Source organism: Drosophila yakuba, chromosome 3L (genome assembly GCF_016746365.2).
Source record: "Drosophila yakuba strain Tai18E2 chromosome 3L, Prin_Dyak_Tai18E2_2.1, whole genome shotgun sequence".
Classification (NCBI taxonomy): domain Eukaryota; kingdom Metazoa; phylum Arthropoda; class Insecta; order Diptera; family Drosophilidae; genus Drosophila; species Drosophila yakuba.
The window spans coordinates 19734722-19748726 of record NC_052529.2 but is presented as its reverse complement, the minus strand read 5'-3'; the positions used below and the strand labels follow the sequence as shown (position 1 = coordinate 19748726).

At 41.6% G+C, this 14005-nt stretch overlaps 1 protein-coding gene across 3 annotated transcripts in view; it reads right to left on the bottom strand.

The window, feature by feature from the left end:
- Nucleotides 1-14005, bottom strand: part of LOC26536190 — a 41980-nt gene that overhangs the window by 15315 nt on the left and 12660 nt on the right. For all 3 annotated transcript variants that reach the window (XR_005561117.2, XM_039374062.2, XM_039374063.2), the window contains exon 3: nt 306-1052. Coding sequence is in view for 2 of the 3 variants with exons in the window: in XM_039374062.2 (XP_039229996.1) it covers nt 306-1052 (747 nt within the window). In the remaining variant the exon portion in view is untranslated. The remainder of the gene's footprint in view (nt 1-305; nt 1053-14005) is intronic.

The window sequence follows — 14005 nt, the reverse complement described above, 5'->3', positions numbered from 1 at the left end:
TTATGCTTCGCTTTACATAATTACCTTCGACACATTGTTATGGTGCCTTCGCTTCATTACTCAACTTTTCACCTTTCTACACTGTCAAAAATACTTTTAAATATCTTTATAATGTTTACTTGGGATTTCTTTTGTAATGTTTTTTTAAATCTATATATTAAAAATTTATTTCAGCTCAAAGGAAAAATAGCTTTTAGTTATGCCATGTAAACTTTTACGGTAGAAGTAGAAGTTAACTTCCCCGAAATTGCCTATAATATTAACTATACACCTATTTTAGTTGGTTATTTGTTGGCGCTACTTACGTGTACAAAATCGCGGCTCGTCACTCCCATCGCCGCAGTCGTTCAGATTGTTGCAGTACTTGCTGAGTGGCACGCATCTTCCGTTGGAGCAGCTGAATTCGGCGAGCGAGCAGCCCGTCGAGGAGGAGCCGGGTGCCAGTTGCAGATTGGCAGGTTTGCCGGGTCCCAAGGAGCTGGAGCTGGAGCTGAAGCTGGCGCTGGAGCTGGATGGGAAGCCAGCTGCTCCGGATCCGGAAGCGGGTGCAGCTCCTCCTCCCCCGCCGGCGGCTGCTGCTGTGGCAGCCATGCCCAAACTGATTCCGAGGCAGAGGAGCAGCGTCAGCGTCGCCGGAAGTGGATGTCGCCGCTGCTGATGTTGCAACTGGTGATGGGGCTGCTGTTGCTGTTGCTGCTGCTGCTGCTGTTGCGACTGACAATGGCCGCTGCAGCTGGAAGTCATTTTGGATGTAGCTGGTGTTTCTGTTGCTTTAATTGCGCGACATTGTGTTGCATTTGTCGACACTTTCTGCAGCATTTTAGCTGCTACATTTCTGTGTCGTTCAGTTGGCAGACATTTCTTGTGTCTCCTCAGCTTGCATCTTGTTTCTCTCAGTCTGCTGGTTGCTTTTGTTGTTGCTTTATGGTTTGGTGTTGTTGTTGTTGCTTTTGCTGGGGCAGTGTTTGTTGCAATTATTCGTTGTCTAAGTTTCTTTGGCCTTTTTCTGCTTTTGTATTTCTGGCGCCATTTCAATGTCATTACTGTTGTGTCTGAAAGAAATGCAAAATGTTCTTAGTATTTTGTTTACTGCCTTCTATTTTACTAATCAAAGTACGTTAAAAATATTTTTGAATTTTGAAACATAGATTATTTCTTGTCTGTAATAGAGAATTTGAATTTAATTAGGCAGAATCCAGTTCACAACAGAAGCTGTTTTTAACTATCACACCATATTTACACACAAATTAACAATTACATGTTAGGTCTACTCGCTTTAGGATAGTATAATATTTAATTAAATTCTGCGCATAGAGATTAACAATCAAGGTTCCTCAGTGAAATATTTTAAAATATTCAAATGCCTGCAGCAAATGAATTTCCACACGCCTCGCTGCCCGATTACACGCCAAATTTATGGGCAAATATTTATCGCTGCGCATACGAGTATATACACTGCATATACTATATAGTAGTCGTATTCGAACACTGGAATAAATTCGCGCGATGCGGCCAAGCCTTCGACCAGTGAAAACCATAAATATTTGCAGCGTAAACAATTTATCCTTATGTTTTTGGTCTTTTTTGGTTTTGCACAGGCAACCTTTATTTTTGCGTTTTATTTTTCGGTTTCACTGCGACTTACTCGCGTTTTTTTACGCAGCGCTAAGGACGAATTTTCACGCGCGTTGCACATTATGGAAAGTTACGAGTAGCTTTTATGATTTTTCTTTTTTCGCGTTGTTGCGCCCGCTGAGCGTGTAACGGTTTTATTTTGTCCTTGTTTTCCCGACTTTTCCACGATCCACTCTACACAATGAATATATGTATATGCATGGCGGTCTGGCTGGTCCGCAAGTCGGTCGGAATTGATTAATGTGTTTTCAGTGCAACGTTTCTCTGGGTTTTTCAGCAAAAAAGGGGTGTTACTGGGTGCTGTCGATTGCAGCTTGCCAGTGATAATGATGAGTAGAAAAACAACAGCCGCTCTCCTCTGTTTCTCCACCTCTGCAAATGATTTATGAATGTTGTTCGGGGGCCTTGCAACGCATGACCCCAAAACACTGCCCAAAAGCTAGTAAATGAGTGCCACTACTGGGAAATTATAGCATTCGGCCAGCGAGAGCGAAAATTGCAGAAACCAGAAAAAATGGAAACGGGAAAAAATTGAAAAAAATGGAAAAAATAAAAGTAGTTGCATAATTTTAAATTAGATGCTCAGACATGGTGCAGACGAGGTAATGGTTGGGGTTCAATGGAGGTTTCTCTGGGGGAAATGAATTCTAGGGGACAGATTCAGTTCAGAAATTCAGTGGCGTCAGCAGACAGCAGATGACGCCGGCAACCAGACGGAAACTGATGCCCATGTTTTTGCCAGCCAGCTTGTTGCACCAGAGAGCACGAAAACAGCAGAGGTTTGTTTGGAATCCAGGGTTCTGGTTACTTCCTGGGAGTTCTGGGCACCATTTTTGGTAATCTCCCCAACGAACAAGTGCAGTTAAGTCAGTTTCAATAAACTATTTTTGCAAATTGGCTTTGGATGTGTTTTCATATCAAGATAAATCAGCTGGCTTATGTGGTTCTAAATGATTCACTGATTTATTATTCTTTCAATCATGTGTAAATGTTTTCGGAATATTTTTAATTGTGTGAAAAATAGTGGAATTTGATGCTAGTTATATAAAGTTGTCTTCATTGCACACTAATATTGCTTTTGGTAAATAGATAATAATAAATCCTATATATAGGAAGCCACTACTTAAGCTTAAGTAACTATTTGTTCAAGCACTTTCTACTTAAACCAATATGCCTGTGGCGACTGTAGCGAGGTCAGCAGGATGTTTTTAACAATTTTATGGCCGAGGACCACTGCGCCACTCCTGCCAATCTCGTCCTGCATTTTGGCCATTACAATGTCTGGCGTCAGTGAATTTCGCTGCGAAATGCAGTGCTAAAAGAATCCCCCTGCACAGTTTGGAAATCTGGACGTTGTCTAGTCGTGCATTAAATTGCTAATAAGTTTTAATGTGGGCAGCTCTAACCGGCCAAATGCGCTGTCTTAAAGCAAAACATTTTCGTTTAAATGGCTGCCCCTTAACTCAATGTCAAAGCTATTGGCTGCGATTCTTCACGAGCAGAGAGCGTAAACAGAAGCTGTTTTTTCCTCATTTTTATCCATCACTTCCCTGCAGTGGCTTATCAACCCAGATATAGCTATCCCATATGTGTTTACGAGCCAGAAGATGGATATGGAGCCTGCTGCCGCTTTAATGGATCTCAAAGGGATGGCGTCGATATCAACTTTCGTCGTCACACTGGGGTGTGGGAATGTGCCTCCCCTTTTGGCCTGCCCACCCACTGTGACTTTCGTAACCCCACGTTTTGCGTCCGCCACCTCCACATATGCAAAGTAGTTGCACATAAAAAGTGTAGGAGGACTTGAGAATTCTTGCAACCAACGGCTGGTGTCAGTTGTCGTTACTGTTGCTGCTATGTGTTGGCACTGTCGGTAGTCATCATCGTCTTTATCATCATTGCTCCGCCACTGGCTCCTTCGCTCATCCGCAGAAACTTTCTGTGGCGAGACGGAATGGAACTTGACTTGTGGTACACAGTAAAAAACAGAGAGACTATGCTACTATTTGCAATGCACGTTTTAAAGCGGAAAATAAATTAAAAATACTTTTTGACTCTCCTTGAAGATATATGATTGCATTTTTAATCGCTGTGCATGTCACTCACTTTTTTGTGTTCTATGATTCTTCAGATTTTCCCCCTCACGAAGTTTTCCAAATGGCACTGCAATGCATTGCAATGGCGCAGCGGAAAGGGAAGTGCAGATGCGCACGCACATGCACACAAATTGCATTTGTGTTCGTGTGGCTTTAAATTCCGTTGCATATGCGAGGGCGTTCTGGCCGCTGTGGTTCAATGCATTCAATGGCGACTCAGACGCCTCATTAGCGCTGGTATTCGCAAGCCAAATGCCAAATGATAATTGCAGCAATTTGGCCCCGAAAAATAAGGCGAGACAAATTGTAGCGCACAACTTGCAAAGTTGGTCGACGTAAATTGGAGAGTCGCTTTTTGGGTTACGCGAAAGTTGGCAATGGGGCTAAATTGTAACGAGCTAAGCCCCAAAACTCAGACATACCCGAGAATTCCCAAGTTGCCCTTTTTCCATGAAGTCAAATTTCTTTTCGGCACGTTAAACTCAAGCTCACGTCATCAAAGTTTTCTCTGGCAATGTGTTCGCCATTACGACCGGAAATGCCACTCAGGACGGTGTGTGTTGCTGTATGTGTGTGCATACAGAAAGCGCGTCAAAGTTATTTAAACACCAAAGTGACTTTCATCATCTCAAGTTCCATCGCAAGAAAAGGCTCTCTCACATGCAGAAACTCCTTGCCGTTGCTTTTCTTCTTAGGCAAAGGACTTTCACTAAGCCGCTTAGTGGCACGAATGGGGGAGATCTCGAATCCAGGATTCTGAATCCTATCTGAGAGCCTCTGTTTGCGGGCGTGCTTGTTTACTTAACATGGCTAATGAAACTGGAGAGAGCTGGAAGCTTTGATTTCTTTTGGCAGAGTGGAAAAAATTTAATTGGAAAAGGGAACTAAGATATGGTTGCTTAAGTGCACTGCGTAAAAAAGAAGATGTACCCATTTAAACAAACACCGATATTACAATAGCTGTAAAAATATTGAACTGATGAAGAAAGACAGAATGTGTCTAATAGTCTAAATACAGGTTTCACTATCTTTTCAAAGTAATAAATAAAAATTTAAAAACTTCTTACGCTTGTCCCAAAAGTATGAATACACTAAGCTTAATAAGGTTTACTCCTTTCATTTGCGCTTTACATTTAACTGCTCCATGAAGTCATACAGCTGGCACATGAGGAAATTAAGCTCACTTATTGAACATTCGAGATGTCAGAATTTAATTACTCGAACAGCACGCAACACTTGAAGCCATCATGGTGGGATTTTCGGTGGAAATTGATGGCATTTTCCTTACGGCTGTCACTCGACAATAAAAACTGCGAGCATTCAAAATCGTTTCAGCCATCCGGGCCGAATGTTTTCGAATCGATTCGGTGGCATTCCATTGTTTAGCCTTTGATTGTCATTCACTCGGCGCGGCGTTAAAGTGTATTTTAATTTGATTTCATTGTTCGCTGTCATTTGCCGTCATTTGATGGCCGGAATGAATATGAATTGAATTGGCTGCGATAGAACGGGGGTTTTGGGTGGCCTTTTTAGACTCTTTCGGTCCTCAATGACATTCGTTTCATTGCGTTTCAACAATTCGATTAGCACCGAATTTTGCGAAAGCTTGATGCCCCCGACGTCGGTCCATTCCAATGACACGGCTTTTTAATTAGTTTTTAGTTTAGGGGCGGACTGCCCCTCGATTCGATGTGGGATGGCTAATTAATATGACAGAAGCAGGACAGGAAGCGGGAAATTTGATTTTCAATGGAGGGTTTCTAAGCGAATTTGGGACTAAACCATTGGGTATTTAATGAGGGACAAGAGACTATGTTTCTAACTAATGGGTCACACAAGGAATGAATAATTAAAGGCACCCGAGGTTTGGTCGGTATTCACGAACGTAAAAAGAAAGCCAACAGAACTCTATTACATATTTTATTTGAACCCACAAAGCACCGCATTTAATTCAATAATGCATGACCAATATGTTCAACAGCTCGTAGATCTGTGTACAAAAAGTTCAGCCATACGTGTTCAAATAAAATCTTAATAAACGAAAAATACGACCACTAGCCTGCTGGCTTTTAAATTAAAAATGTAGAGAGCGTGACGTGGGCTAGTTTATATGTGAAATATCAAGCATACGCCGTGCTGTTCTACTCGAATGCATTGATTACTTTCCAATGATTTTCGATATCAAATATGTATTTATATGTATATTCAAAGCTTGACGAGTAAATATTGGTACAGCCCTCGGCAAATTTGGCAAACGTTTGATTGATATGCGTTTAAATCGATTGGAGTGCCCCGACGTTCGGCAGAGAATCTTGTGCATATGTCATTAATTTTAATGCCCAGCTATGCATGCACACGGGTAAAGGACAGCCCTCGACATAACTGTCAGGCCTGTCATCGCTGCGTCCTTCGTCCTCCCTCCTCCCCCATCGTCCTCCTTCGCCATCGTCGTCACATCTCCGGTTGATTCCGCTTCATGCCGCCAAAGTTTTTGTTATTATTATTTCGCTTAGCAAATATTCAGAATGTGTGCGTTGATTCTTCTTCGAGCGCATTGCATGAATTACTTTTGCCTTTGTTGGAGCAAACACAATGCCTAAGCTGATGACTGGAGCCTGACGCTGATGCTGATGTGCGTGCCAAGGATTTGTAAGCTGTGAAACATTCAAGGATGCGCGACCCACATGTATGAAATGCGCACGGAGAATAAAAAATAAATCTAAATTATATTTGGTATGATTATATATACATTTAACTAATTATAACTTTTTTTAATAATGAATGCTAGATGCTAAATCAGTGACTAAGTTTTTTTTTAACTTTATGCTTAAAATACTTAAAAATAAACAATTTGTGATAATATATAAAATATTTGAGTCTTAAGTACTTAATTAAATGCCGTAATATACAGTTATAGCAATGCAACATTTATCGCTTTTAATTTTTCCAGTGCATTTGCAACAACTTAAAGACAAGGCCTAGCAAATGGCGATGGTGGCTGAAAGAATTCTCCCAATGCTAAATATTCAAATCAGGATGGAGACCGGGGCGTCGTATTTTGTATTTTGTATATTGTAGCTGCTGAACATTCTTCACGACGTCTGCTCACATCTGCCGTTGTTGGGAAATGGGAAGGAAAAGATTTTCCCAACCGCTTGGCAATGGGGCATAGTTCCTCACGAGTTTGAGTGCGTGGTGCGAAATAATGTTTCGCCTCCTCTTATTTAAAGGGTAAATTGTTGTTCAACCCAGTAATTTGTTTTCCATTTAAATTTACATCAGAGATATGCCTCAACTTTTCGAGAGGGAGAAGGTGCGGATTTAAATAGCTCAGGTTTTTTAGGTAACTTGGTTTAAGTGCCGAAAATCAATGCCGAAAAGAAGCCGCTGAGCGTTAGCCACTTTTCACCGAAAGGCAGATGAATGGAGCACCCACAGAGCCGCTTTTTTTGCTGGCACGATGTGGCTTGCTTTCAGAATTTTGCAACAAATGGCAAAGAGAAATCGAAGTAGAAATTGACGGAAGAATAAAAAATCAAATTTCAAGTGCTAGTCGAAAGCTATTTGCATAATGCGACTGCTGCATGAATAAACCATGTCGATCCAGGCTCTCCCAATTCGCGGAGTTTCCCCTCCGGCCCCCGTCTTCCCACTTTTTCCCCATTTTCCGGGTTTCCCCTTTTCATTTCCACTGTCTGTGGAAGTAAAACGTTTAAATCAAATCAGGCAAGGAATGTTTTTTATCCCAGCGAAAGCTGCAGACAGCAGAGGTTATGATGATGCCCACATATAAATCCTTAAGCGCATACGGAGAGAAAAGGACCTTGGCGGTTCATGTTAAAAGTTTTTAAAATAAGAATACATTTTGCGGAACATCTTTAGCAAAACAAGGCAAAGTAATGTATTTTAATGGACTATAAATATTTCGAGTTATGCATTCTATACAATAACTGTTAAATTAGGGTCATTTTCTCTGTGTGTGCGATAAGGTCCCTAACGCCTGATTGAACATTTTCACCCAGAGCAGCTGCAAAGTACCTTTCCGCATACCCGAAAAGTTGTTCCCCCGCCCTCCTAAAGGACAATTTATGTGGCTTTAAGGACAAAAGCGTCTGCCGATGGGCCTTTGCCCTCATAAGTATGCCATGAAAAATGTATGGCGGCGTGCATAAAAAGCGTGTATAAAGGAAAACCCTTTGCAAAAATACACACACTACTGACAATGAATATCAAATGTCAATGACAGCCGCAGCGTGGAAACTATTCCGCAGGACGACCAGCACCCAGGCCAAATATGAAATAAATCACTGGACGGGTTATTGACACGTAAGCAAATATTTGCAGCCACCAAGGAAATGTCAACTTGTTCCTATCGACCGCGTTTGCTCCACCCCCTCTCCACGGGCTTTCCACCTTTCCAGCTAGCAAACACGTCGGCATGCAAAGCAGTGGGAAAACTCCGAAGAACTTTCCCCCGGAAAACTGGCAGCCGCCTGCCGCTCGTCAAAACTGCGCTAGCATGTCGACAGCAAAGTCCACTTAATCCAAAGTCTGTAAAAATTGTCAGCGTTGGGAAATGGGGAGCTGCTTTTCCTTCAACGACGTTGACTTTCCCGGCGATAAGGACGGCAATGTCAACCAGCTGACTTGTGTGTGTGCGTGTGTGTGTATGTGTGTTTGTGTGTGAGAGGACATTTCAGTGGGTGAGTATGTGTGTGTGCTGTTTGCTTGGCATGCCATGTCATCAATTTCGTCTTGAATTTGTTTACCCGTTTGGCCTGGTGACTGTCGTAACTGCGGAATGCTGGGAAATCGAGGAAAACCGGGAATGAGCTGAGATGAGGTGGATATTTGCCGTAATATGAGAAAGGACCGTTTACGGCACAGGAAGTGTAATATGCATTTCTAACTCTAATAAGGATGCTATGAGATGGAAAAGAAAACGGTATTTTCCAACGAAATTAAACTGGAACATACATATGTATGTTTAGTCTTAATTAATATTTAATTAAAATCCATATCCTTAACTATAGCTTATTACATATTTTAAGAGAAATGAAGCTTCGAATGCTACATATCTAGGTCTACAACATTTCTGAACAAAATCGAATTCTGAATACTGCGAAAATCATTAAAACTCATTTTCGTTCTTTTTGTAAATATTTCCTATAGCATCCTCATCTTTTTCGGGCTTAAAGAAATCTTCCTCTATGTAATTCTTGTCCTTAGCAAGATTTCATTCACATTTTCTCAAAGTAAGCTATATGAAAGCAGTTTCTAACTAACTCCCTTCAATAGATACTGAATTTCCCGATGAACAACTAATGGCCAAAGGGAGGGGGAACATTACTCAGGCTAACGAGTGAGCGACGTCGCAGTTCAACAACATAATCAGGGTCACGATGCCTTTCGTCTATTTTGGCGATGTCTGCATCCTCCGTTGAGTGCACGCATTTCTCCCTGGTGAAATGTTCACTGCATGTCCTTAGGGACCCACACACAGGTTGCCACTTCGTCATCCGGGATCCTTCAACTCATCGCATCTTTCTTCGCCCCCGCAGTCCGCAGTTAAGTGATTGGTGAAATGTATTTGCATAATTTTTACAGATTTCTCAATGGCTGTCATGCATAATGCTCGGTAAAGGACCTGCCGAGCAGCAGTTGCACTGATAGCACAGGTCCTGGAGCCAGAGATCCTTGGTTAGCCACCTAAGCCACCATCCCCTCCCCATCCCTTTCACGAGTTGGCAAACACGCCAGCTAAGCTTCTCCTTTGCCGATGGTGATGGAAGTTTTTTGCATATGCGAATATTTTATGCAGATTTATGTCAACTTTTTCGGGCCACGTGTCCTGCATCCCGGCCACGTGCATTTATTGAATTAGTCTGTGTGTCGGTGAGCCGCCTGCCAGCCAGCGTTGTAAACTGCCCTAAAATGTTGTAAATTTTTCGGGCATCAGCTTGTCCTGACACCGGGAAATTCGGGGCGTGGCAGAGCAGGAGGTAGAGGTAGAAATAAGTAGAGAACACGGGCCCAACTGTCAGGCAAACAACGAAAAGTTGTTTGTGCCCTACTCAGAAAGGCGCCTCCTGGCCCCCGATCTACCATCTACCATTTACCATCTACCCTTTGCCCACCCAACCAACACCCGCCCACACACGCATGCAAGACAACAAACATTCTCATTTGTTGTTGTCGATGTCGCCTGTCGCCGAAGCCTGTTTCCTGTCGCGTTGCGACCCACTCCCCACCTCCTGTGCTGCTCTCCTGTGACCAACCACTGCCCATTTTCCCCGTATTTTCCTTGCATATCCTGTAATCGTGCTGTAGCGAAGGTATATTGGGGTTTTTATAGGGAATGCTGCAGGAGAAGCTTACTTTATATGCTAGGTAAGTTTTCCCGTTCTTCATACAAAAAGGTTTGCATGTCTCTCATTATTTGTTAAGGTGAACAATTAGTTAGAATTCGCTTCTTTTTACATTAAAATCAAATATTCCCCGAAAAATTTCAAAAAATTATATTATAAGTTTAATATAAGGTAAGTTTTTAGTTTGTTTTTTGAAGTAGAGGGTACTCTTCAGGGGAAGAGACCGCATTATTTCCTATGTTTTCCATTTTTTTAATAGAAAGAGAAAACTTATCTCCAACTTTATGATGATTTGCACAAAGAGACAACAGAGAAGAAGGGCAGGAAAAAAGACTTCAAGTTGGAGCTTGAGATTGAGAATGAGAATGAGAACGAGTGGGACGAGATTCGGGAGACGGGAGCAAGTTTTCCTTCTTCAAGTTGTCGCTGCGACTTCTTGTTTGTGTTGTGCGCAGCTTTTCCATTTTCATTTCCTTTATGCCGTGTGTGCGAGTTTCCCCCGTCAAGTTGGCCGAAGACTGAAGTGGGACAACACTTAATTTTGTGTAAGTACTCACTCAGCTCATTAACTGAGCCAGAAAAGGAAACTGGGCCTCGTCTCGCACCGGAAAATGCAAATACCGAAATTCAAAAGCCCTGGCCCCAGAAACGCAGGGGAAATTAAATTTAAGCACCGAAATGGACGAGTAAAAAGAGGCTCCCGAAGAAGCATGAGCAGAATGGCTAAAGCAATTTACCCATGGCTGTGCCGCATCTTCTTTGGGCCAAGTGGTAAAATGGGTAATGGGAATTACAGGACGGCGAGGAGGGGGGTGTCATTCCGTTTAGTTAGCGCCAAGTAGAGCCATCAATCAGGAAAACACACTCACGCACGCTTGCACGCATGCAATCATTGTGAATTGAGGCGGGGGTGTGGGGATTTTCAGGCGCTTTCCTGGGGCTTTTCAGATGCGATCGTTGACCATAACTCAGCTTGACGCTCCCTGGCAGTTTGTGGTCAACAGCAAAGCCAAAACTGCAGTTTCTGCCGCTTGAGTTATGGCCATAAAATGGCATTCAAAATTGCGGAAATGCCAAACCATGAATTTCTTTGAAGCAACTGAATGGAAATTTTTTTGGCAGAAAATTGCAGTTTCTCAACAATGAAATGGTTGTGCCATTGATATCGAAACTATCACTAAATTTCACTCTTTTTAGATTAATGGTGTGTGCAACTTGAATGGAAGTGAAGTGACGCATTGAAAGTTTTAAATTAGTTTTAAGATCAAGATGCCATTAAAAAGTCCCATTCGCAATGCTGACATGACAAGCAATAAATTTGTTGGTGACAGCTAAAACAGCTGAGAAAAAAGTACTCTGTGTGCATACATAAAATATTTCCTATTAAATGACCTTTAAATCTAAATTGTTGCTTAAAAATCGCTCTCAGAAGGAAACAATTCCGTTTAAATTTGGTTTAAATTTAGAAGATAAATATGAAAATGTGGTGCGACGAAATAAAAATTTATAAAAGTCTCATTAAAAAACTAACAAAAATGTAAGTGAAAAACACGTTATAAGATATTAAATACCATGTCACAGTTTAAGACAGAAATATGTCAAATTAGATGTCAAGTAAATTCACTTTGCCCCGGAAAAGCAAACAATTTCCGCAACTCGTTCTGCCAAATAAACGAACCTGTCAGCTAAATAAATCCCAAAGAGTTTTTCTTCTACAGCACCTGTGAGACTTCCCACGCAGGATGTCTCTTACGACTTCAGGTGAAATACATCTTTCGAATTTTCCATTAGGAATTTCAATAAAATTATTCTAAGCCTAATAAACCCTGAAATACCGTCTAGCATAAATATTTTTTTCACAATATCGCATGAAAAAATATGTTATTGCTTCGCAAATATGGAAATGCTATTTGAAAACAAGAAATGAAGTTAGCTTCGACAAGTCGAATCTTATTTACCCTTGCAGTAAGTATACACTTAAAAAACGTTCCTATAAGAACAGTTTATGGACGAAAACAACAAAAGAGTATGACAGTTATATGAATACCGAGTTTAAACACTTTTTGATACAAACATTGATACAACATTGAAGGTACATTTTTTCGGAAGGAAAGGCGACTATATAACATATATATATTTATATACTTTATTTGGTCGCGAATGTCCTCCTTATTGCGTTGCAAACTTCTGACGAATTTTAAAATACACTCTGTACAGTAATAATTACCCAACAAAAGATCGATAATATTTCAGTTATACTACTTATCTCATTTAATTTGTATGCCCATCGGTTATTTTATATTTTAATTACAAATTGGGCAACATACTTCAGAATTGTTCGTCCGATTTTAAAAAGCTTTTGGCGTTTCAACATGAGAGTAAGATAAAACCACTTCAAGTAATTACAATGCACAGGAGGGCAGCACAAATTACAATATGGGAAGCCATCCGAAACACAAAAAACAAAAAGAGAGCATTACAATATGAAAATATATGTAGATGCGCCGACCGCAAAGCACACATAAATATGTATAAACAAACAAAACCACAATGGCAAAACAACATTTCACTTAAATTAGAAGCGAAAATGGCGGAAAAATAATTCAGAGGAAGTCCCCGTCTGGAAGGCACAACCACACGATTTTATTTCAGACAATAATATCTGTGTCAGCCACAACAAAGCAACAACAGCAGAAACGGCAACAACAACGGTTTGAAGAGGGGCATGCCCTGTGTCACGCCCCCTCAACTCGCAACCCACTTCAACCTGGTGGCCAGGTAAATGGCGGCTAAGCACCAGGAACTCAAAAACTTAAATCTCCGTGTAATATTTTTCCATAAAACCAACCGAGGAGTTGGGAGTTCTGGCCACATATTTAATGCTGCAAGTTGAACTGCCAAGTGGGCCAGGCCAGCAGGTGCTGATAGGACTCATTCGAGTTGCAGCAAAAGTTCCATGGAGTTGCAGGAGGAGCACGAGCAGGAGTGGGAGCAGGAACAAGAGCTGGGGGAGCTGGAGGAGCCACTGGAGTAACTGGAGCATGCAAAGCACATCCGAGTGGATGCAATGGGTCTCCGGGGAGCGAACGGAATGGCTATTGCTCTGCTGCGACAGGTTTAAAGAGGTCAGCCTGCTGAACGGGCTGAACAATGCTTAAAACGGACCCAACTGGGCATTCGGTTTCTGGCCAGGAAGCGATGGTACGAGAGTCACCAGCAAAAGTTTCCCATTCAACCAATTAGCCAGAGATTATTTCATCGATTTTTGCTAACTCCCTTTGGCAAACGGAATTGTCAGGGAGCGCAAAGGATGCAAACTAAAAGGCACAGGGAAAAATAAAAGAAGAACGTTCTTCTAATAAACCATATAGCTCAATTGGTACAACTGTTGTTCATATATTTAAATAAGTGATTAATAATAAGTATTTATATAATTTATTTGGCTACCTTTAATTATGTATCGGAACCATAATTAATATATATAATTCTATTCTAATTCCTAAACTTCTTTTTCATTTCATTTTTCCAAAATGCGTATTTTTAAAGTATTATTATTTATTTCGTATTATTTTTACAGTTTACCAGTTGAGGTAATATTCTAATTTTTACTGTGCAAGGACTGGACAAAACCACTTTTGCGTGCGCCCAAGACAAAGACAAAGCCAACTCAGCGGGTGATTCCGAGTTCCCCATGCAGCTGGGATGCCGCCCGCTGCTCCGACTGGCTTTTGTGTGGTCCAGGATCCCAGCACTGCATGTGTGATAAAAAAGGATAAGAGGGAACTTTAGCACGCCCACCCCAGCGCCCCCGAAAACTCCACAAACACCCCAACACCAGGACGCCATCCGCTGCCAAAGCCAAGACAATATGCTCAGGGCTCCATGGATAACTTCGTGGTTTGACAA